This window comes from Neopelma chrysocephalum, unplaced genomic scaffold (assembly GCF_003984885.1).
Source record: "Neopelma chrysocephalum unplaced genomic scaffold, ASM398488v2 Primary Assembly neopelma1_43, whole genome shotgun sequence".
NCBI lineage: Eukaryota > Metazoa > Chordata > Aves > Passeriformes > Pipridae > Neopelma > Neopelma chrysocephalum.
This window is the reverse complement of record NW_020897702.1, coordinates 23,492,374-23,514,536: the sequence shown is the minus strand read 5'-3', so window position 1 is coordinate 23,514,536 and position 22,163 is coordinate 23,492,374. Positions and strand designations below refer to the sequence as shown.

General features: G+C 45.4%; 1 protein-coding gene and 1 long non-coding RNA gene across 2 annotated transcripts; one reads left to right on the top strand and one right to left on the bottom strand.

Moving 5' to 3' along the window:
• Positions 1-187: 187 nt before the first annotated feature.
• NRIP2 (nuclear receptor interacting protein 2) lies at positions 188-21,765 on the top strand. The gene is made up of 7 exons (XM_027677668.1): positions 188-758; positions 886-1,406; positions 6,324-6,488; positions 11,225-11,307; positions 11,741-11,868; positions 14,642-14,694; positions 15,521-21,765. The coding sequence occupies exons 2-7, from the start codon at positions 1,176-1,178 to the stop codon at positions 15,611-15,613; spliced, it is 753 nt and encodes a 250-aa protein (XP_027533469.1). The 5' UTR covers positions 188-758; positions 886-1,175; the 3' UTR covers positions 15,614-21,765.
• On the bottom strand, positions 6,515-17,188 carry LOC113964887. The gene is made up of 3 exons (XR_003533327.1): positions 17,085-17,188; positions 10,675-10,823; positions 6,515-9,630 (listed from the first exon to the last, which is right to left on the bottom strand). It is a non-coding gene; the product is annotated as an uncharacterized LOC113964887 (long non-coding RNA).
• Positions 21,766-22,163: the final 398 nt, after the last annotated feature.

The following is a 22,163-nucleotide window of genomic DNA, read 5'->3' as shown; positions in this document are numbered from 1 at the left end:
GCTGTCCTCAGCTTCACAGCTGAGTAAAATTTGGTTTCGTCCTCTGATGTCAGAACCAGTGCTTAATGGGGCAATGTATTAACCAGTGAACAGGAATCAAAATAAAGCAGCTTCAGTTCAAGTTGAAACTTACTGTTTTAAGCAGGATATGGAGGCAGAAAGTTGAAAGTTGAAAAAGTGAGCTCTGCCATGTCCTTTCTCCCCTGAGAGGAGGGATGTTTGCCCTGGTCCAGACATCCCACATTGCAGCAGTGTCAGCACTCTCTTAGTGTAAACAGGGAGTCAAGTCCACTGGTATCGACAAGCCCGTGATTTTAGGCTTCTGCAACATAGGAGGGGATTGCTTGAGGTGGAGTGGGGTGAAAATGAGGGCAGAGTTGGGCCCAATACAATTGCCCTGGCTGGAAGCAGAGACCAGACCTTCAGCGTTTCATTCAAGCTACACAGAAAAATCCTTCAGTGCAGCCTGCTCTAAACGCATGACAGTCTCTGCAGAAAGGAGACTGGGCATGCCTGCCAGGAGCCTTGAGGAGGATGCTCTCTCCCATTTACCACGGTACTGCATCATCTCCTAGGCTGAACCGTGTTGCTGCCAGTATTTGCAGATACGCTGAGATGCGTCAGAGCCCCCTGGCAGAGCCGCTGGACCGCACAGGCTACCGCTGGGAGATTTAGTGTGTCCCCAGAGTGCCGGGAACAGGGAATACAGGAATATACACACAGGCACACGCGCGGGTGCGTGCGCGCAGCCCGGGGAGGTAAGTCCAACCCCCGACAGCGGGGCCACCCTTCTGCTGCTGGATTTTTCCAGCCGGAGCATCTCGCCGGCTCTGCTGTGATTTATGGAAATCGGTTTCTGACGCGGGGCTTTTTCTGTTACGACAGGGACCCACGGACTGGAGGAGGTAGAGCTGCAGTCAGGGCAGAAGTGAGGGAGCAGAGGGACACGGGGGACTGGAGGGGACAGACAGAGAAACTGGCACGGACACACTTCAGAGATGGGTGAGTTATAACTAAGAGCAGGAAGAAAGTCAGAGAAAGCAAGAGAAGGAGAGCTGTGGGGAAGGGAAAGGAGATCAGAGACTGAGTCAGCCTCCAGAGGGCAAACACCAGGAGACGAGTTCAGGGAACACCCCAGCATAACAAAAAGGGCCGGTTCTGTCTGAATCTTCACCATGAGCACAAAGAAGACCTGCCCCCTGCCATTGGGGCAAGGAGACCAGGAGGAAAAGCAGAGTGAGGGTACTCCTGAGCTGGAGCGACAGGAGTGTGAGATGGAGCTGAGGAATAAAGCTATTCTGCAACAGAAGAGGCGCCTTAAACAGGCCACCCAGTTTGTGCACAAGGACTCTGCTGATCTGCTGCCCCTGGATGGCTTGACAAGGCTTGGCACTTCCAAGGATCTGGTGAGTCCAGTGGGACCCCATTTGGGAGGGAGTCCTCCTAATAGCTTTCATCCCAGTTGGGAGCTGCTGTCAGGTTTCTGAAAGAATCATGGGCAAAGATGAAACTTCCCTTCAGGATGATCTAGAAGCAGGTCAGGGTGGAGGGAAAGAGTGAATCACTCATTTATTTGCATCCATATTCTCATCTATCCCCATAGGAACCAAACTCCTCACAGAGGCAGACAGATATGGGCTGGAGGGACTCTCCAGTATCCAAGTTTCTACTCACCAGTACCTCTACATGTTCATGTGACATGTATATTTCCATGTGGGACATATCTGAAAACCCCCACATATTCCTGCATGATCCAGCTCAAATACAGACTGCTTTCCGGACTCAGCAGGGAGGGAAGCACAGTTCATAAAACTCTGAGAGGCTTATGTTTGACCTTGTCACCTTTTTGCATTATTTTCTCTCCCCCCACTCTCTGGATCTGTGGAGGGGCAAGCACAGGGCAGGACCACTAACCAGGCACACAGGCAGATGCAGTGCCTGGCACTTGTGGATGACACCTTTGGGGAGGAGGCACGGGAGTGCGGCCTGTGGGCATGTCCTTGTGGAGACATGGAGCAGGAAGCATCAGGAAGGGAGATCTGTTCCAGGAGCCTGGGCAGTCTGTGGTCTGGAGGGACTTCCCCAAGGCTAGAAGCAGTTTCCCCATGGGCTCTCTTGCTGGCTCAACTGCACGCATACTTCCCTTGCTCTGGCAGTTTTGCTGTCTAACTTCTTTCCGCTGTGGAGTTTAGCTGCTCAAGGATGCAGACAGAGGACTAAACTATTTTCCTGAAAGAGTGCCCGGGTCTAGTTGTGATGGGGGCATAACCACTTATTCCATCTGTGCCTGTGGGTGTCAGAAAAGATCTCGCCCCTCCTTGCAGTCTGTGCTTCCCTCTGTATCCTCAGACAATTGCAACACCGCAGAGGCTCATGTGTGTGTGTCTCCCATCATTTCCCAGCTCCCGTGGCAGGCTACAAGGCTGCTGGAAGCAAGGCACACAGGAGCACGTGTGTGGGATGGGCAGCCACTGGGCCTGAGTGGGAGCTATTCTCCTTACTGAACTCTTCAGGTGCAGCAGCTCTGCCCTGCGCAGACGAGGGGTCAGTGCCACATTCCCATGCTGGCACAGCCTCCTGTCTCCCACACCCACCACACAGCTGCCTCAGCAGCCGCTGAGAGTCTGTGGCTCAGCAGGGTAAAGGGTGGCTCTTCAAAGTCACCCTGAGCTGTCGCCTTGTGTTCTGCCAGCCCTTCACAGCTGCACATACATGGACATCAGCAGGGACTGGTCTTGTGTCCCTCTGACCCTGCACGCTGTCACTGCTGAAGTACGAGAGAGAGATCACATAAGTGCTGTCTTAGCAAGGAACATGGACTCTCCTCACCACAGGGAAGGAGGTCTGGCCACACTGGAGCCTGGAGGGCTCCGCTCAGACTGGCAGCACAGACAGGCAGGCACTGGCCCTCAAGCCCTGCAGCATTGCAGCTAAACATCCCCTCAGGAGGGCATAGCCAGACATACCCCTGGGCCTCTCCCTGGACAGCTTTTGGCAGGGTATGGGAAGGAGCCACTTCTGAGTGTTTTAGTGTGTGTTTGTTGACCCCAGCCACCAAGGTAGAGAGAAACATGTCTACCTGCTTTGCTTTGGAATTGATTCTTGTCACACCATGCTCCAGAGTGACAACTGGCACCCTGAAGCCACAAATGCTCTCTTGAGCAAGACAGTCCTTGTCCAAATTACTTGCCATGAGCAGCTCTCCTGGTTGGATTAACCATTCTAAGCAGGAGAATTCCCTGTGCGTAGACAGCATGCAAAACACTGCAAAACACTGCATACTTCATGTTTGGTCCATGACAGAATAGCTGAAACATTTTTACCATGGAGATGGGGGCAGTGAATAAAGCATAACATCTTTTCTGACATGGAGGTTTTGCTCTGGCATTAGAGGGCACAAAATAAAGTGTGGCCCCTGTGCAAAGTTTGCATGCATGGGACCCACGTGGTACCTCCATTTCTGCTTTATCTTGGAGCAAGAGGAGAAGGAGGCCTTAGATTTCCAAGAGTAATTCAGAAGTTCCTACAACTTGATGGGATACTCTGATATTGCTGTGACATTTTGGGGACTGCAAGTTAGAGTCCAAAATATGCTTTTGGCATATATCTCCTGGCATTTCTCCAGCCCTATAAAACCCCATCTATGTTTCCTAAATTTATCTGGATCCCTCCTGGAGGACAGGAATACAAAAAGGGAATGTACTGAAAACAAAGCAGCAGTAGGAAGTGCTGTAGAGTTTGATCTTGGAGAGAGAGCAAAACACCCCAGAGTCCTATAGCACTTACACTAGGAGGAGAGTTTAATTGATTCCCCAAAACAGGTTTCCATTGACAGTACCAGAGACTCCAGCTGTGGCCATCCCAGATATCCTAAAATTAGAGCAAGGCCTCGTGTAATTTAAAACTAAATATGTGCTTTCTTTTGCAGTCACAGGCTGTTACTTTTTGCCACTCCTCTCTGTGTATTCTGAGTGTGCATTCAGCTTATGCAATGCATCCAGCAGTGCCTGGGATTTGATGGGCCCATCATGTCTCCAACAATGAGTAATTATATATTTCTATGGAGACCTCACATTTCCAGCTTTGTAGCAACAAGCATGATTTATTTTTTCCTAATGCCAAAATAAAATAAGTAGCTACATGAGCTACATATTCTGAAAGTACCAAGAAGGTCTGGAGATCTGGCTTCTCGCCTCCCAAAAATCAAATTCCCCAGCTCATACAATGACACTAATCATAGCAAGGCCTTGAGATTTCATACCAGAGAGCCTGAACCTTCCCTAAGTTGCACTGGGAACCTGCTTTGACCCTTTTAAGTGCCCTGAGAGGGCCTCCTTTCCAGCTGCTGGCCAAAACACCCTTCAGGTCCTCCCTCACCATCCTCTAAATCTAATTGTTTCTGACCAGTCCAAGAGAGACAACAGTCTCCTGTTCTCCATCTTACTGGTGAAAGAGAAGATAGGAAGGGCCCCAGGAGTCTGGTCTTGATCAGATGACTCCACATCCCAGCAAATCCCCATCAGCACTTGGCCTCTTTCCAGCCTGAGTGACAAGATGGGGACAGAGGTGGCAGCTGCAAAGGGCCTGCTCTGTCTGTGGGAAAGGTTGCGGGGAGAGGGAAAGGTCCTTTTCATGTCAGATTGTGAGAGATAGGAGGGAGGATGGGAATTCGAAGACCTGCTGTTTGTTCCCTGCCCTTTTCCCATGGCCCAGATGTTAGCTGGCAGGCAAACTGGCACTGTGCTCAGAGTACTTAGGGAGTTAAGTACAACGGCCAACTGTGCTGTGGGCCAGCACAGTAGGCTGGGAAAAGACTGGGAACAGAGGGATATTTTTACCTCACTTTTTCAACTACTGCAGTGCCTCCCATGCAGCATGTGAATGATCTGACCTTCACCCCTTGAGTGACAAGGAAATAGAGGCATGAGGGACTTGGCATCTTGCAAAGAGCAATGTTGACTGTGACCAAAAAGCCAGTAACATCTGTCCCGCTCCAACCATTGGGCAAATATGACCAGTCAGGGTACTTCAAGTGGCAATTTACACACTTCTCTGGCCTCAGTCCTCTGATCAAGCATGAAGCTGGTCCGAAGCACATGTACATTGTGGGTGCCCAGCTCATTGGCAGGTCTGGTGTAATTCACGTGTTTGGCCTGCACATTGACAAGATCCTTCATCAAACTGCTGAGACCCCTGGTGGCCTAGTGGTTAGCGTGCAGGACTTTCACTGCTGCAACCACAGGTTCGAGTCCCCGGTCTCCTGGCCTGATGGAGGTCGTTAGCCCTGTGAGGCCATCCATCTATGAGAAGGTCACTCTAAACAAACCTACGTCCTGAGGACCTCACTGCCATTGTCCAAGCTTGCTTGGCCCCGGCAGATTAACCTTAGGATTAAAGGGTGGGCTCAGTTCAGCACAGGCTGTGTCTCACCTAAAAAATCCATTGCGCAGGCTGGAAAGGTAAAAAGACCTTTCCCCAAATCTTCGTTCGCGAAGATGGGCCATTATTACATCAAACTGCTGCACTGTCTAGGACTTAATTAATCTTTTAATTTTTTTTTTAGAAAGATAAAAGCAACAGTTTATGCTGTAGCACATTAACCCCTTTAGATTCTTGGCCTTTCTTCACTTAGGTAGTTGTTATTGAGAATGCCATGGTCAGCTCTGAGCAGCTGCTCTCCTGGAGAAGGGCCATGGGGGCAAGTACATGGAGAATGGACAAAGCTTCCTCCAACAGGCCTATTTCATTGGTGTTGCCCATTGTTGATTCAGTAGCAGTGCTGGATCAATACTGGACAAAAGCTAGAGCATCTGATGTGGGGGAGCTTTCTGCTTCACTACAAATAATTGCTTGTACTCCTAAAATTTCAAGAGTCCTGCCTTCTTGCCCACAGGTACACATCACACACATGCTGCATTCCCTGTCCCCTCCCACATTAGAAGGTGTGAATGTGCCTGATTGGTTGTCAGCACACACTCAGTAGTGTATGGCAGTACCTGAACAGGTATGAGACTGCCCAGTGCATGTTTAGCTGAAGGAACAGATATGTGTGGGGAGACCATGCATCAGGCATGTTTTTCTCCTCCAGTAGCTGCATTCCAGAGATCTGCCTGTCACAGACACCCCAACACTTTAACATCACCTTAGTGGCAACAGAAAAAAAATCTTGGGATTTAAAGAAAGTTTTTTGGGATAAGAGCCTGTCTTTCATCAGAGTGGTCAGTTGGGTTAGGCATTTGCAACCTGCTTCCCTGAGCTAGCAAATGTCCTTGTCCTTAGCTCCATTCTTAGCTGGGATTTCTCTTTCTTTGTGATGGAGACAGCAGCCACACAGTGTGGTCCAGCGGCGCCTCTTGGAAGGCAATCTGAACAAGCTACGAGTTCAGTCTGCACGGGTTCAATCTCCACTGGCAAAAGACCAGGATGAAAAGATGGAAAAGGGAGAGAACAGGAGAAAAGAGACTTCACCCCTGCTAATACAGTGCCAGGTAAGGCAACAACACAGTGCTGCTGATTTCACAGTGATGGCAAAAGCTCAGAGCTCCAGCTGCCCCCCTCCTAAGGGCCGTGTTGAGTTATAAATTGCAATGCTAGCTGCAGCCAGAGAGAGCAGATTTCATGCATGGCCTCTCCTAGAGTTTGGATTCAGGTCTTCCAAAAGCCACAGGGAAGCCTTTCTGCTACATGCATTCTAGTTGTCCATATTTGAGGATAAATTACCTTAATCACATCTCCTTCCTTTGAAGGCCAGTTTTCCTATGATATGAGGTATTTCATAACTGCATACAGAAACAAGGAATGTCTCCTTATCACTTAAAAACATGTGACCCTAGTTGATTTACACTTGCTGGATCCAGTCTGGTCTGATTCCCTTGGGTGTCAAAGGACTTTCTCAGAAAGTGGCTAACTGTGCTCTGAATTAGCATTGCTGCATCTCTTGATGGAAGCAGTATTTTTAGCTCCCTTTTCTTCTTATACCTTCCTATACAGCAGAGCACACTAATCCCTGACCCCTGTTCTTCAGAAAGCACATCCAAAAGCTGTGCTCCCTGCAAGAGGGCTACATGATTGAAGCTGCTCAGTAATATGCAGATATGAGACTCACCAAGATATAGACCTGGTACAGGGTGGATACAAAATACATTTTAAAACTATTTTTAATTCAGTTACCTGTCCTAAAAACATCTCCCATGTTAGAGAGTAAAGGCTACACTTCCAAGAAAAACACATACACCTTTTAAAATTCAGTTGGCACAATAAATTACAATAAGAACACAGCATGGTAGCAAGTTTCTGGAAGGTTGCAAGCAAAGACACTGTCTGGTTTGTTTTGCAGCCTTTACTGTTGCAATCAGGCATTGCTTACCCTGGGTTTTAGACCTTAATGTAGCTAGGTTAACATAACCGTAGTTGGGAACAGACTAGCAGGGTAAATGGTTTTTTAATATAATTTCTCCAAATACCTGGAGCCTGGTTTTGAGCAAATGAAGTTGTTTCTTTCTCTTTAATAATCACTCTTTACTGTTCTGTATGAGGAAATTCAGTGACAAAGGGTGGGTTTTTTTGCCAGGCATGTACATTGAGCAAGGACAAGCATGTACAGGTATTGTATCCCAGGGGCAGTAGTTAAGTCAGCAGCAGGGTCCACTAGTGGACCGTTTGTGTTTCTAATGGACTGGACCCCAGCTGTCACACACATTTTATTTTCCGTCACAGAGGAGGGTTAATGAACATCACAGTCAAGGAAATAGGTCTAACACTCCCTGAATTCTGCACAGGCATTTCTCTCTTTTTCTGCCCTTCTTAAGAGCCAGTCACTGTTTGTCACACTTGATCTTCTTACACTGAAGGAAGGGAAGCTCTCCTCCCCTTCTTTTTGTCTTGCTGCTTTTGATGTTCTCATTTGTGAACTTCAAAAAGCCTCTCCTGTCAGTAACAGAACTGTGGCAGGAAATAGGACTCAGGCAGCCAGTTCATTTTAACCAGAGAGGTGAGATGGTACCTTTTGGGGAACTGCTTGATTATGGTGCAGGTTTTATTAGAAATGGAACGCGACCCCAGTGAAGTCTTTTTCCCTGACAGTACCTCCTGAGAAAAGATAGTCTACCAGCATAAAGCTGCCATTTACACACAGGCAAATATGCCGAAAATTTCAAAGTGCTAACAAATGCATTAACTGACTTGGAACTGAACTTGCCTGGGGAACAAGCCCAAATATCTGTAGTCTTCAGTGCTATAGGGAGATTCAGGCAAGAAGTGTTTTCACTCTAACAGGTTATAGTTGCCCTGTGCCTAAGGCCTTTTTAAGTCTCAGAGATCAGAGCCAGAGCCAGTCTGTAAGAGTTGAACTGCAGAGTCAATCATCCTTCTGTTTGCTTAGGTGGCTTGCCCACATGGTATTTTAGGAGAATTGTCCTTTTTGTGACAGCTTTTGCAAAGCACTTTGGAAAGCTTATCATGATGGCAGCTGCATCATAGAATCAAGCTGTTATTTTTTTCTTGTGGGGCTTGTCTCTTGTTGACTTGGAAATAGATGCTGAAAGATTCCAATGCTGTCCCAGGCCACTTTTCTTCTATGCCAAAGCAACCTGGGGTTAATCAGCCTTTTGTTTGTTAAAGCATCTTCTTGACTTTGGAACTTACATTATTTCAGAACACACAGTTCCTTATAAATGGTGATCCTTACTGATTCCCCTTCCCCTCTTTCTTGGAAATCCCCGTAACTGACATTTAGATAAAGACTAATGGTGACTGGTAGTAACAAACTGAAAATTCTGGAACAGAGGTGGGAGTGGGTAATGTGATGAAAAGTCCTCTTAGGCCGAGAAGGCTTGCAGTGCTCATCAGCTGCCTGTGTAGTCCTTACCTCAACTGCATTGTATTTGTGGTATGCTGGATGGAGGACTTTCCTCAGGCTCCTGGTGAGTTCTCTGGACAAATAGTTAGTGGTGTAATTTGAAAGTGGATAACTTTCGTGATGCTGCTGGAACTGATAACTGTACTGGGCTGTTTACACCGAATGAGATTAAATGTCATTTTCTACAGAATAATCACTGTCCTGTTATGTCCTAGCAAGTTTCTAACTTGCAACTTTCCCAGCCTGCTCTGAAACAAAACTCAAGAATCTGCCTAGTGATAGAGTTTAGGCTTATTATAACAACAACGGCTCATGCATCTCAGGTCAGCCTGTTCTCAAAGTGATTCCTTAGCAACTGCTATCCATGCTTCAGGTATTCTGTTTCTGAGAAGCGGATACAATGCTTTTTCTGCAGCTGGGCAATGAACAGTTGGCTTCTGTGAGCCAGAGGGATGGTTAATGCTTTCCCAGTAGAATCCATGTTTGTTACTGAGGAAGAGCTCTTTTGGCTGGACAGTGTTGGCAGGTTGCAGCCTGGGCTAATGTGGTGGCACACGTGATCTGAGATTCATGGTCAATATACCCACTTAGGTAGTGAGGAGGCACAGGGAAACCTCTTCTGTGAAGCACAGTAGAGAGGATAAGGAGACAGACATTTAGCATACATCTGCATTCTGTGCCTTTATCTTACCTCTCTGCTCAATCTGGCCACAATCCTTGCGGGCAGGGCTGATACATCAGTGAGGACCAGACAGCACAGACATTGCAGAGCTCTAAAATCAGAAGGGAGGCATTTTGTCATAGAATCACAAAATGATTCGGGCTGAAAGGGACCCTAGTGATATTGTGTCTGTTTGCAGCATTCCAGTATTTCTCACAAGAGATATTTTGTTCTTTCTTTTTATAACTGCTCACAAATAGTTCATTTTTGAAAATGAAATCTTGGAAATACTGGAGCTCTTGGAAATCTTGGAAATAATGTAGCTCTCTGTGATGATTAATAGTCAGAAACAGATTTAGTTAAGAAATCATGAAATTGAAATGTTTTCCTTGACCCTACTGGTGCTGCACTGAGTACCTCATAGCCATGCTGGTCTGCTTAAGGTGATCAAGCATTTAACCTTGTCAGGAATGAGCATAAGGGTAGAGGAGCAGTGGGAGGTCTGTTGCTGCTTCTGAGTGACTAATGGCACAGAACACCATAGTGAATGGAAGAGAGGGAATCACAGGAAAAACACAAATGATAGTAGGGAAAAAAAGAGCCTCTCTAAACAGAAGCTTTGTGGCTGGCTTTCTGTGGGTGTTGGTGCAAGACGGAGCCTTGAAGAACTAGGCCATCAAGAATGGGTATTAGCAACTAGAGACAGGTGAAAAACATATTTTGTAGATGGCAGTTAACCCAACTTTTCCAATTCCTTTCCTAAGTCCTGCTCCTCCTTTTTTTCCCTGAACATAATTCTTATCAATGTCCTTGATTACCCTATTTTTTCAAACCTCTAACATATGTGAGACCTGCTGTTACTTCACCAACTCTGGCCTGCCATTAAGGACCTCCGTGCAGAGGGGGCAGAAAACACATGGCAAACACCTTTCCTTTTCCCCTTCAAGTGCAAAGGGGTGAAGAAATGAAGTGAGCAAGGCATTGGGGATTATTCCAATAATAAGCAAGATCAAGCACAGGTGACTGGGGTGCAAGGCATCCTGTCTCTCCCTTCGCTAAATGACACCAGCTGTGACTATTGTAGTTGTAATATCATGTCATATATCCTTGAAGAGCTATATCTGAACATAATGTAAGCCCTACACAAAATAAACACCTTCTGATTAGGTTGTGTCTTGTATTCAGGAAGCATTTGAATTTGTCAGCTCATCTCAGGGGTATATGTGCTGGGTACTTCTGTTTCCAACTTCTCCCTCTGGAAGCTCTTCAATTGAAAACAAATGTCTAGCCCTTGAAAATTGTTACCTGCAACACCAGAAGAAATGGAGAAATGACAAAGGCTGTAGCACATGCCTGTATTCCTTTAGAAGCTTTTGTCATATCAACTATTGCTCTGCTAATAAAGTCCATGGGGGTTTTCTGAAAAAATTCACTAATTATTCATCTCTTGGCTGGAACACTGTTAAGGTAAAGTCCCTAATAACAGATAAGTGTCTGGGCAATCAAATGAAAGAAGACAAATTCAAAAAGAAGTCTTTGACAGATGTTTGCAGAGCACTCTGGAGACCACCATTGTCTTGGATAAGTCTCCTGCCTTCTGACTACTGCCTAAAACACCACATCTTTGGCTGTGTTGCTCAGAAAGTTGGAGGAGTGAGTATGCCCATTTTGAGCCCACAGTAACCATCTGTTGTTGTTTTTTCTAGTGCCAAGGTCAGGTATTGAAAGCGACTGTTAACACTGGGTGTCTACCGAACCTCATCTCCAAGAGCTGTTTAAACCAGCTGGGGTAAGTCTTTGCACAGTAGAAGAGAAGAGATGGCTAAAAGAAAAACTATGGCAAGAACCTAGGCACCCTTGATTCCCAGCCCCAGTGATAATTACTAGCAGCTTTGCATGTGCACACGGCTGTTTAGGAGAAAGTGCAGAAGGTGAGATACAGGGTAAGGCATCAGGAGCACTGGCAAAGTTGTGTGCAGACCCCAGACCGGGAGGCAGAGCTGTGTCATTCTGTCCGTGTGTAGTGCAAGGCAAAGCAGCCCAGCTGATGGCTAGTGGTGAGGTTTTGCTTGTTAAATCTGCCTCCAGACATACTGTGTGAAAGAGATTCCTCCTTTTGTGGGCCTATTCCCAACGAGAACAAAAAGAACTGCATCAGTGGGAAGTCCTGTTTTTCCTACTCTTCCTCCACTTGAGGCAATAACACTTCTTGTGTCCCACAGGCTGGAAGAAGTGTCTGCCATGGACTGTGGAGACCTCTCTCTTCCTATCCCCAGCGTTGTTGGCCAAGTAGAACATATGGAGTTGCAATTTGGCCCGGAGACAGTGTTGTGTTCAGCACTGGTTGTAGGTGAGAGTGCCAGCCCCTCATCTCCCCTATTTTTCCTCTGTCCCTCTTGCCCTGCCAAGGGCATTTAGAAGGACCTTTAAGAAGAGCGTAACATGGTGGGAGGTTGGTGATGTGGTCGCTTCCACTGCTGGCCAACATCATTATGTGCTGTGAATACCTTCAACCTAACCAAATGCAAAGGGCATAGGAAGGGTACAGAGAAGAAAGAAGATGTGGAAAGTGGGGAGAAATTATGAGCTTTTTGGTCTTAAAAAAGGATATGGAAAATTCTCATTTACATTCTAAAATGTACATTTCTTAAAATTATGCAGAAGGCTTGATTAGTCCTCTGGTACCCTATGTTCTATTGAATGGGCACTTGTATCTCTGGCTGAAAGTCATCAGAGAAGGCAACAGAGGGTACAGCTTATTCCCCAGTGTTTCTCTTGTGTGTTCCTCTGCTTCTGCTGCAGGGAGCACCCTGAAAGAACCTGGTAGCCACAGAGTGCTGAGTCTCCCCCAGTGTCCTGAAGCAGGACTCTTTGAAGGAAGGAGCCATAGTACCCAAGGCCAAGTCAGCAGGCACTGAGGCACGCCCATCAAACAGCAGAAAGGCTGCATGTTCCACATTCACATCAAGCTGTGCATATGCTGAAAACAACTTAATTATCTTTTTTTTCCCTTGTTCTTTATCCCTATTAACCTTCCAGTTTTACTCTCTTGCTTTTATCTGTTTCCTCATCTTTGATGAGTGCTATTCATCTTCCAAGGCCTTCCTTGCTCCCTCTTTTCATGCCCATTCTTTCCATGTTTCTAGTCATCTAGAAAGAGCTTCCTCCTCTTATACACTCAAGCTTACTCTTCTCTTCTGTTTTTCCCTGTACGAGTTCTTGTCCTTTATGGAGAATCTGTATTAGTACCATCACAGGTGAATTTAGCCCAGTAGCACCTATCCATTTTGCTGGCATGTGGAGATGTCTGCCTGGAAGGAGCAGAATTGCTACCCTTGTGTCTTATACCTCCCTGTACACACAGTGCTCTTGCTTATGTCATTATAAATAAATTATAAATTACAGTCACTTGTTACAGGGCAAGCTGGCATTCAGGAGACATGGGAAGTGTTACTGATGGTTCCTGATTCCTGCAGACTCCAGGACCTGGAAATTCCTCCTTAGCTGCCACTCAAGTCCAGATGGGCAACTCTAAGATGCAGGAGGCCACTCCCACCCAGTCCAATGCATGTTCTTAGTGGCAGGTTGGGGTAGTAGCAAGGCTGAAGGTATATTCCAAAGAGGCACATAGAGAAAGGACAGAGACAAGGCCAGCCACACAGATCACCACATGCAGAGTAGTGCCTTTACCAGCAGGCACATAAATACCAATACAGATAGCCTAGCTCTGGTCCTCCTCTCCAGCTGACCAGGACTGAAGGTCACCAGCAGAAGTTCACAGATCCTCATTCTCTAGATTCACAAACACACTTATATTCACAGAGTCTTTGAATAACAGCACAGCTTCTAGATCTGTTTTATATCTGTGTCAGGACAATAGGCCCCCTACCTAGCCACTGACCTAGACCCTTGAGTACAAAACCACAACCTCATAGGATCAAATTCATAGGGAAAATATAAATACACCCAAGTCTTTCTAGTTAGTGGCGTTTAGACCTCTCATAGTTGTGCCCTGTCCTCTTCAATTGCTGACTAATAAACCTAAGGCCTTTTTGACCCCAGTCAGAGCAGGTAGCCAGAGCTCTCTTGCATGCTGAGCGCTCCAGTTGTTGGCACCAAGACCTACAAGCTCTGTGATCCACAGTCTTTATTCAGTTACTGGAACTCAGACCTTGCAGCACACATCGTAATCCCTCTATTGCTGGCACTCAGGTGTATAAACTCTATGGCACCCAGGCTTCTCTTGCACACTGGTGTCTCTGGTTGCTGGCACCTGTGAGCTATGTCCTTTTCTCCAGTTGCTGACATACACCTATGAGCCCTATGATCTGTAGTCCCTTCAGTTAGTGGCACCTCCCTTGCCAGTCCCTGAAGTTAGTGACATCTACAGCTATTTACCCTTTAACCCATGGCATCTTCTACACTTGTTGACACTGAAGACTTGCAGCAGTCAAATGTAGGACGGAGAAGTTACACAGAAAAAATTTACTTAATAAAATTATCTAATAAGATTGGATAAATTGCAGCCGTTAGGTGCAGGGTTTGGTCAGACAAGTGAACTGACCAACTGCCTAATTGCATGTGACTGCCCCCATATCCCCTCTCCTCTCCATTTTTCCATGATTGTTCTTCCCTGATTCATCCTGCTGCTTGCCTTCCCCTGCCTTCGGTCCTTCCTTTACACAGCCCACAGTAAGTTTTATGGGATCCCACAAGCCCCTTCTGACATTTCATATTAAGTTTCAAACAATCCCACGCCCCCACTCAAATATCTCATAATAGTCAAGATAATCGTGGTTTCCTCCTCTTATCAGCAACAAAGTTAATTTTGACCATCTTCAGGACTGTGCAAAAATAGCTCCTCTAATGGCTTATCAGTCAGTGCCAGAAGAGTGCTGATTTATTATTGTCACTGTTACCACCTGCTTGTTAGTGTTTGTGTGTTTAACTCATCATTTTCCTCATTATTTTTTTACCTACTTTATAGTGAAGAGACCATAACCACATAAGTTTATGAATCAGATGTTCTTGTATTCCATATCTTCTTACAGGAGAAACACTCTTTGTTTAGATGGGTAGTATTGTATAGTTTTAAGCCTGATTGGTGTCTTCTCTCTTCTCAGATGATGAAATGCTGGAGTTTTGCATTGGTCTCCAGACTCTGTGGTCTCTCAAGGTAAGGAACAGCTCCTTGCTTATTGGAGGGCTCCTCTCAAGAAGTTCTCCAAGATCTGATTGCTGTAAGCATCCAAAATACTCATATCCAGGGCTTTCAGGGCAATGCTTATCACATAGCTGCCTGACTGGCTGCAGTATGTGCTGAGTCACTGATTCCTTTCCACTCCCTCTTAAGGGTTTTAAGAAAGGAAACTCCCAATAGGATACTGTAACATCTCCCATTCTTTATATTCCTGACCATACAAGTTGCAAACTGGAAGAAGAAACTGAAGAAGAGACAAGAAAAGGCAATACACTAACTCTGTCACGAGATATGTGTCGCCTTCTGAAGGCAGATGTGAACAAGCTCTGCTTTTGCTTTAAGCCAATGAAGCTGTATAATCATATTCAGTATCCAACACTAGCTGGCCATGAATGGAAAGCATCCTCTCCTTTTATCAGCTTGGCTCAGGGTCAATGCTCTGCTGAGTCTGAGTCCTGGGTGGCTCAGAATATGTCTGCAGCAACCTGGCTCCTATCTGTCATGTATTTATACCCACATGTCAGACTCATAAAACAGGAAGAGCATTGGGCTGAAAGGCTAAGTGGTGTGAGGACATCAGTTCAGAGGGAATCATAGGAAGAAGGGAGGGGAATGGCCCTGTGAAGGGTTTGGAGAGGAATTCATTGTGGGAAACAGGACCAAGGAGGCAGTATGGAGAACACAAAGGGAAACTAAGGTCTCTCTAAAACCAAAGTGGTGTTGCAGGTTTTCCCCAGTCACAGACATCATGAGATTTGTGATCTGAAATGTCCAGCAAGTAACTGGCTCTCCCCTTCTTTAGTGTTGCATCGACTTGGAGGAAGGAGTCCTGAGATTTAAAGCACTGAGTCAAGAGCTGCCTTTTCTACATGCCTCTGAAGAGCCTGCTCAGTGACTGGCTGTGTTCCCCATGTCTGGGGCTGAGGAGACTTGCTGCCATGAGAGATGAGGGCGAGGCTCACATGTCCCTAACCTTGCTGAGTTCTAGGCTGAAGCATTCACTGGGGAGTGAGAAAAAGGCAAGTGGGTGCTGGAAGCTGTTGGTACTGTGAGTGCCTCAACTTCAGAGATGTCCCTCTTTCCAGTGGACCCTCTTGCTTGTCCCAATGTACCGAGTGGGCATTTTGTTCTTGCTTTTCTATTTGTCCCTAGTCACTCCAACTTCTCTTTCTGTAGTAAATTTACTGTACCCCTTTAATGACTACAATACCCTCTGCTCATGAGACAAAAGAGTCTCTGTGAACAACCTGCAGTTGTTTTGTGGACAAGAGGATGGCATTTCTCCAAAAACCTCCAAAGACTGCCATGAATGTTTCCCTTCTCTTTGCCTCAATGTGAGTGGATACCCGTCCTGTTTCTTTGTGGGAGGGGCCCTGTTCCCCTTGCCTGTACTCTGGCAAGCTGGATTTTGTTAGCTTTTTCTGGCTCACAGCAGAACAGAAGTATTTTTCTTGGGAAAACCCCGCAGCAAGAACATTTTTAGAGTTCTTAGTTCTGAGAACCCTTTGCAAAAATGCTGAGTGTAGATGCCTAAAGTACACACAGGGGCTTGGGCTTTGCCACTGCATCCTTGGGCACTAAGCTATGTTATATGCATGGCAATGTTTATTATCTCTTGGCGTCATACATAGTAGCCAGACTTGCAGACCCTGCTCTTCTGATCACGCCTTTCCTCTCTGTACTCCAGCTGCTAGAGCTGCATTCTGTTACCTCTGCTGCTTCATCAGAGATCCTGTTGTTCACTTTAAGTGTTGCAGTGAATTACAGCACCAAGTCTTCTGCTCTGTCACTTCCTTTCTTTCAACTTGAAATCCGGTGACTGAATACAGATACATCATCAGCCTCAAGTCCTGGCATCACACAGCCCACCAACTTTGCTACTCTTGCACAAAACAAGAACTGGACTTCCTTGCAGTACCCGCTCAGGTCAGAGAACTGTGAACTCATCTGGGATGTCAAGGGTGATTATTAAGTCACTTAATAATTGTAGGGTTTTTTTTTAATTTCCATCCTAGAGCGTAGCTGTCTTATTAATCCATGGTCTATTCTTTACTAGCTCTAGGAAAGAGGCACTAGATCAGGGCTTGTTCCATGCCTCATGACTATCCACACTCTCAAAATGTACCTTTTTCCACCCTTAAGATGTCATAATATCTCAATTTTGCCTCTCTTTCTGGATTAAATACTGCTGACTCTCTTCCTTTTTTATCAAACTGTTTTGTGTTGTGTTTCTCAAAGAAGTTGTGTATGCATTTTTGCTTTTATTCTGTTAGTTTTTTCCAAAGTCAGATGCTGTATGCTGTAGTTTAACACATGCTAAGCACAGCAGAGTACAGCCCGACTGATATGATTTGGGATTCACTTACCAGTGTTAGTTGGTATAACTACCATCTGCTCCTCCTACATGGAGCATAAGACTTTTACTGTTAGTCATCACATCTTGCATCTTCTGATCTTCTGATCTGTTCCACGACCTCTTTTCCACTCTTCTAGTTGTGCATCTGATTATTTCTGCATGAACTGCTTTCCATGAATCTCCTGAATGGCACCAACAGTTCTCTCATTTAGTCAGGAAACATGCCTACTTGATGAGCCTGTCTTCCAAAGTACAGTAATTCTTCCTGGATTTGTATCACTTGCATGGCTGACTGGCTTCTCAAACCCAGGGGTCTTTATGACAGTTCAGACTTGTACTAAACCATCCTGTGTGTCAGCTGGAATCTATGTGGTACCTGGCTCAACTGCTGAAAAAAATCTTGTTGCTGATAGATGAAACACCTGTTCCTACGTGCAGCAACTCGCCCAGTTTCCAACTCTCACTGCCCTCTAAAACTGGCATGTGGAACAAGGCAAAATATCTGTTAATTATCTGATAGATACCATATCCATTAAAATTCTTATTAAAAAAAAAGGCAAACCCTAAAGCTCACTCTAGCCCTAACCCAAACATTAAACCCCAACAATTACTCTAAATTTAACCCGTAAGGCTAAACATAACATTAAACTTAACCCCTAAACCAAACTCTAACCCTAAAACTTAATGCTAACTCTAACCTCTAAACCAAACCACTACGCCCTAACTATAAAACTTGACACTAATCATAATCCCCTAAATTTAACCCTGTAATCCCAACTCTAACCATCTAACTCTAAACCCAAAACATAAACCTGATTGTAAAGACACTATAAACCCTAATCCCAAAACCTAACCATAATGCCCAACCCTAAACTCTAACCACTAACCCTAACACCAACCCTAAACCTAAACTCTAAATCCCAAACCATATAACTAAACCTAATTCCTAACCCCAACTCTAACCATATCCCTAAGCCTACATGTGACCTCAACCACCTAACCTTCTCTGATGGTTTTTGTCAGTGCCCTATTTCCCTCCAGAGCGCCCTGGGGCTTTTGCTGGGTTTTGCTTTGGCCTGCAAGGGGTGCTGCTGCCTTCCAGAGTGTTCTGGGGCTTTTGCCAGGCTTTGTGAGGCCCACACAGGGTCCTGCTTCCCTCTGGAGCACCACAGGGCTATCGCTGGACTTTGCTGATGCCCAGGGAGGTCTCTGTTGCCTTCCAAAATGTCTGACAGCTTTTTCTGGGCTTTGCTGGTGCTCGCAAGTAGTTGTCACAGGAAGGAGAAGGACACCAATAGCTTTCAATCCTGGCCACTTCCTTGTGAGAGCCGTGCCTGATGGGTGTCCATTTTGGAGCTGGGCTCTGGCTAGGATGGGGGTGTAAGTGAGTAGGAGTCTGTAAACTGAAGCCAACGGGAATCTTTCCAATGATTTAAAGGGTGTTGGATGGGATTCTATAGAAAATTGACACGACTTTGAGTTGACAGTTCTATTTTGACTACTGACTGTCACAGCCCCGCAGATACTTGCACACTAGCTGCTGTCTGAATTCATTAGGCACTGTTCCTACATGTCTGTCTTGGGATAAGTGCTTTTGCTCACATTTAGAACATTCTCCAGTCCTTCTGAAGCCTTTCTGTGATTCACACGCCTCATTTCTCAAAACACTAACAGTTCAGGTCCCTCTGTGAATTAATGTGCTACAGCAGTAGAAAATCCCCAGCCCTATCTGTCCCTCTCTTCTCTGCATAATAAATCCTTCTTTGCATCCTCCTTTCCTTCCCCTCACACTAAGCAACAAATTTGCTTCTTCCAAAAGGAATTCTTTCTGTCCTTTTACATAATCCTTTTAACACTTTCCTATACCCTGGTTGTTAATACACTTGCATGTTGTGCCACAACTTTGCCAGCCTTTCCTCTTTGTTGTTAACAACTGGATGTATAAATGCAGATTGTGCCACTTCTCAGTGACAGAGAGGATGTTTCCAAGAAAGCACCAAATTAGCACATGAGAGTTCTTCTCTCAGCTTTGAAATCAGCTCCAGGGCAGAAGACATGCTTTTCACCTTCCTCCTGTCCATGTTAGCTGAGCATGCAGATCCACGCAGTAAAGGTCTCTTTCACCCAGACACTGAGGAATCTGTTGTCAACAGTTATCCTGGAACATCCACATCTCCCTGAGATTAGCTCAGTTGGTTACAGCATGGTGCTAATAATGCCAAGGTGGTGGGTTAGATCTGCATATGGGCCGTTCACTTAAGAGTTGGACTCAATGATCCTTGTAGGTCCCTTCCAACTCAGAATATTCTGTGAGCAAGCCTTGCTGCAGGCAGAGCTTGCAGAAAACCACATTTATGTGACTGGGAACTGCAGGTAATAATGCCATAGCAGACACCTCACTTCAACTCATTCCCTAAATCACATTCTAATCCTACAGTGTCAGTACCTGCTTTTCTCATTGCAGAACTTCTGGTGGGTTTCTATCACCCAAAGTTCCTTGGCATTAAATGACATGCTGTTACTGACTTGAACACATATATTCTAGCCCAAACCGGTGTTTTCTCCAAAGATGAGCATTTTTTTGTCATTACATGGAAATCTCAGCTTCCACTGTGAAAGAAAGAAGTCTTGGCTTTAAAAAATGTGATTAGAAAATAGGACTTCCAACATCTCAAAGAAGCCAACTCAACTCCATCTACAAACATGGTAATTTTTAAAAGTCTTCCAGCACAGGAAGCCCAGTAAGTAATTTTTGAGTGGGTTGGCAAGGCTGAAGATTGTCTCAAATGTAGTTTCTTTTGGTAAGCCTGTTATACAGATACAGTTCCCTACTCCCAGTCCCAGTTATCTCTATTGCTTTTGGTGGACAAAGGGAATGAAGGAACTATCTAAAGGCCTTTTCCACCGAAGATCAAAAATTATTAATACTTTCATATGGAAAGTAGAAATTCAGTACAAACTGCCAGCTCAGAGCAGGGCATAGGCACATGCTGTATGTGTCCTCATGATGAGGCCCATCCCTTCAATATAGACGATGGAATGTTATTATTTGAGGGACAAACTCTTTGAACTGCCTTGGTGGTCAGCTCCTACTTGGGTTACTTTTCAATAGGGTGGGCACAACGGCTGTGGAACACTCTGCAGGGAAACATCTGTCAAAGCAAATTTCTGAAACAGAAGCAAGTGTGGGATACACACGGCTGAACCTGCTCAGGAATGGGGAGATGGAGTTCTGAGGCCCCTTCCAAGGCCTATGTGCAAGAGGTAAATCTATCCTGAGAATATGCACTCTGCCAAAGCCATAATCAGGACCATTTCCAGGAGCTTGGGGTCACTTGGTTTTGAACAGAATGGGAGCTCCAACCATACACATTCCCAGAGACCTGCTCCTTTTTTCACTACTAGAAGGTGACCTATGGAATTGAAGACCATTGAGTCACATATGTATGTTTGCAGTCACTCCTCCTTTCAAGAGACTTCACTGGCAAATGCCAGGATACACCTGAAGAGTTAAAAAAATAACTAATTTCATCAAAAATATCATAAAACCAAAGGCAGGGATGGCCAGCAGGTTTATTACGTCTCAGGAAAATAAGGTAACCCCCTTCCTTTATTTTTTTGCTAGTAAGTTGACCATCACAACCAAAGCCATGAATCATTTATCTGCAAATACCCCCAGTGCCTGAGAATGCTGTCAGACTCCTCACTTGCTGTGTGCTGGCACTGGGACATACAAAGGTGTCTGGCCAATCTTGCCAGTTGAAAAGCTTCCCAGCACCAGTGGGTATCCCAATATGCTACAGAATAGGATACAGTGAACAACATTTTCTGCTGTGTGGGAAGGAACCACTTCTGATTCCAACTCTGTGGCTTGTGTCGGCTGGCAAGGACAAACAAGAAATTAGTTACAATGAAAGTATAATGTAACTCAGTCCAAAGACAGAGCATTAACTGGACCCTTTCCTGAGAAAATGTAGACTTCAGGGGAAATTATTGCCAATGGAAGTAGCCTGAAGCACTCACTTCAGGAAGTATAGGCTGTAGCCAGTCTATCAGGCACTTCGGAGTTTAGGGCAGGAAAAAAGAAGGAAAGTAATCTTTTGGCTTGGAACAGTACAGATCTTCAACTAATTCTTCTTTTCATTCTCCTATGTGCACAAGGGGCACAGGAGCAAAATGCATCCGCTAGTTATTATGTGCTGCACGCAATATAAAACTGTCAGGGAAACCCTCAAACGCTAGTATTTTTCCTCTCCAATGGCTTTTAAGAGATGAAGAGTTTTGGGGAATGGATGTTTTTGTAGTGTCCATATCTTCTCATTTCTGCTTTCCACAGTGCACATTGCCTGGGCTTGCACAGCACACAGCAATGTTATCCTCAGGCCAACAAAAGAAGAGGGCTAGGGTGCACAGATGACCCTGCCCAACATATACAATGGTTTTGCCCTGTTTTCTTTTAAAGATGGTCCTTAGATAAATGTCATCTCTCCCTTGGTAACCCTTTCCCTTTCTCAACAATTAACAGTCCAACAGTGGATCAGTTTGACCTTCTTTCCTTGGAAATCATTTGACCTGCACAGCCAAGTTTGTTCTGCATAAAACAGTTTCAGCCATTTGTACATCCCTCGCGCTTGTGTTGCTAATAAAGGTTTATATTTGGTGTTGCTAATAAAGGTTTATATTTGGCACGGACAGATAGCATTGAGTTTTTCTCTGTTATGAGTGTAGGCAATCCTGTTAAGCTCTGACTATTTGCCAGAAACAATGGTGATTGCCTGCTGCACATCTCAGCATCATGGGAGCTGACAATTTGTTGAAGTTACACTCTAGATCTGAAAAGATTCAGGACAACTCCTTGCTTTAACCCTTGACTAGATGGTCTCCATAGCAGCTTTCCATAGCTCAAGCCCTGCTGCTCTCAACACTACTGTTAATAAGGTCTATTACAACTTGAAAGCTCCTGTCTGAAAGGTCCAGTTTTACACAAGCACTTAGTATGACAGGGGAACATTTAAAAATGCTTCTCAGTGAGGTCATTAAAATGGAGAGAAACTTCCACTGCAGTTAGAAAGTCAGAGGATATGGTGGC

Excerpts from the sequence above, each read along its gene's own strand:
- NRIP2 (XM_027677668.1), top strand. The coding sequence starts at position 1,176 with ATGAGCACAAAGAAGACCTGCCCCCTGCCATTGGGGCAAGGAGACCAG. Across the intron at positions 11,308-11,740 it reads AGCTGTTTAAACCAGCTGGG|GCTGGAAGAAGTGTCTGCCA; the intron begins GTAAGTCTTTGC and ends TGTGTCCCACAG. Across the intron at positions 14,695-15,520 it reads AGACTCTGTGGTCTCTCAAG|TGTTGCATCGACTTGGAGGA; the intron begins GTAAGGAACAGC and ends CCCCTTCTTTAG.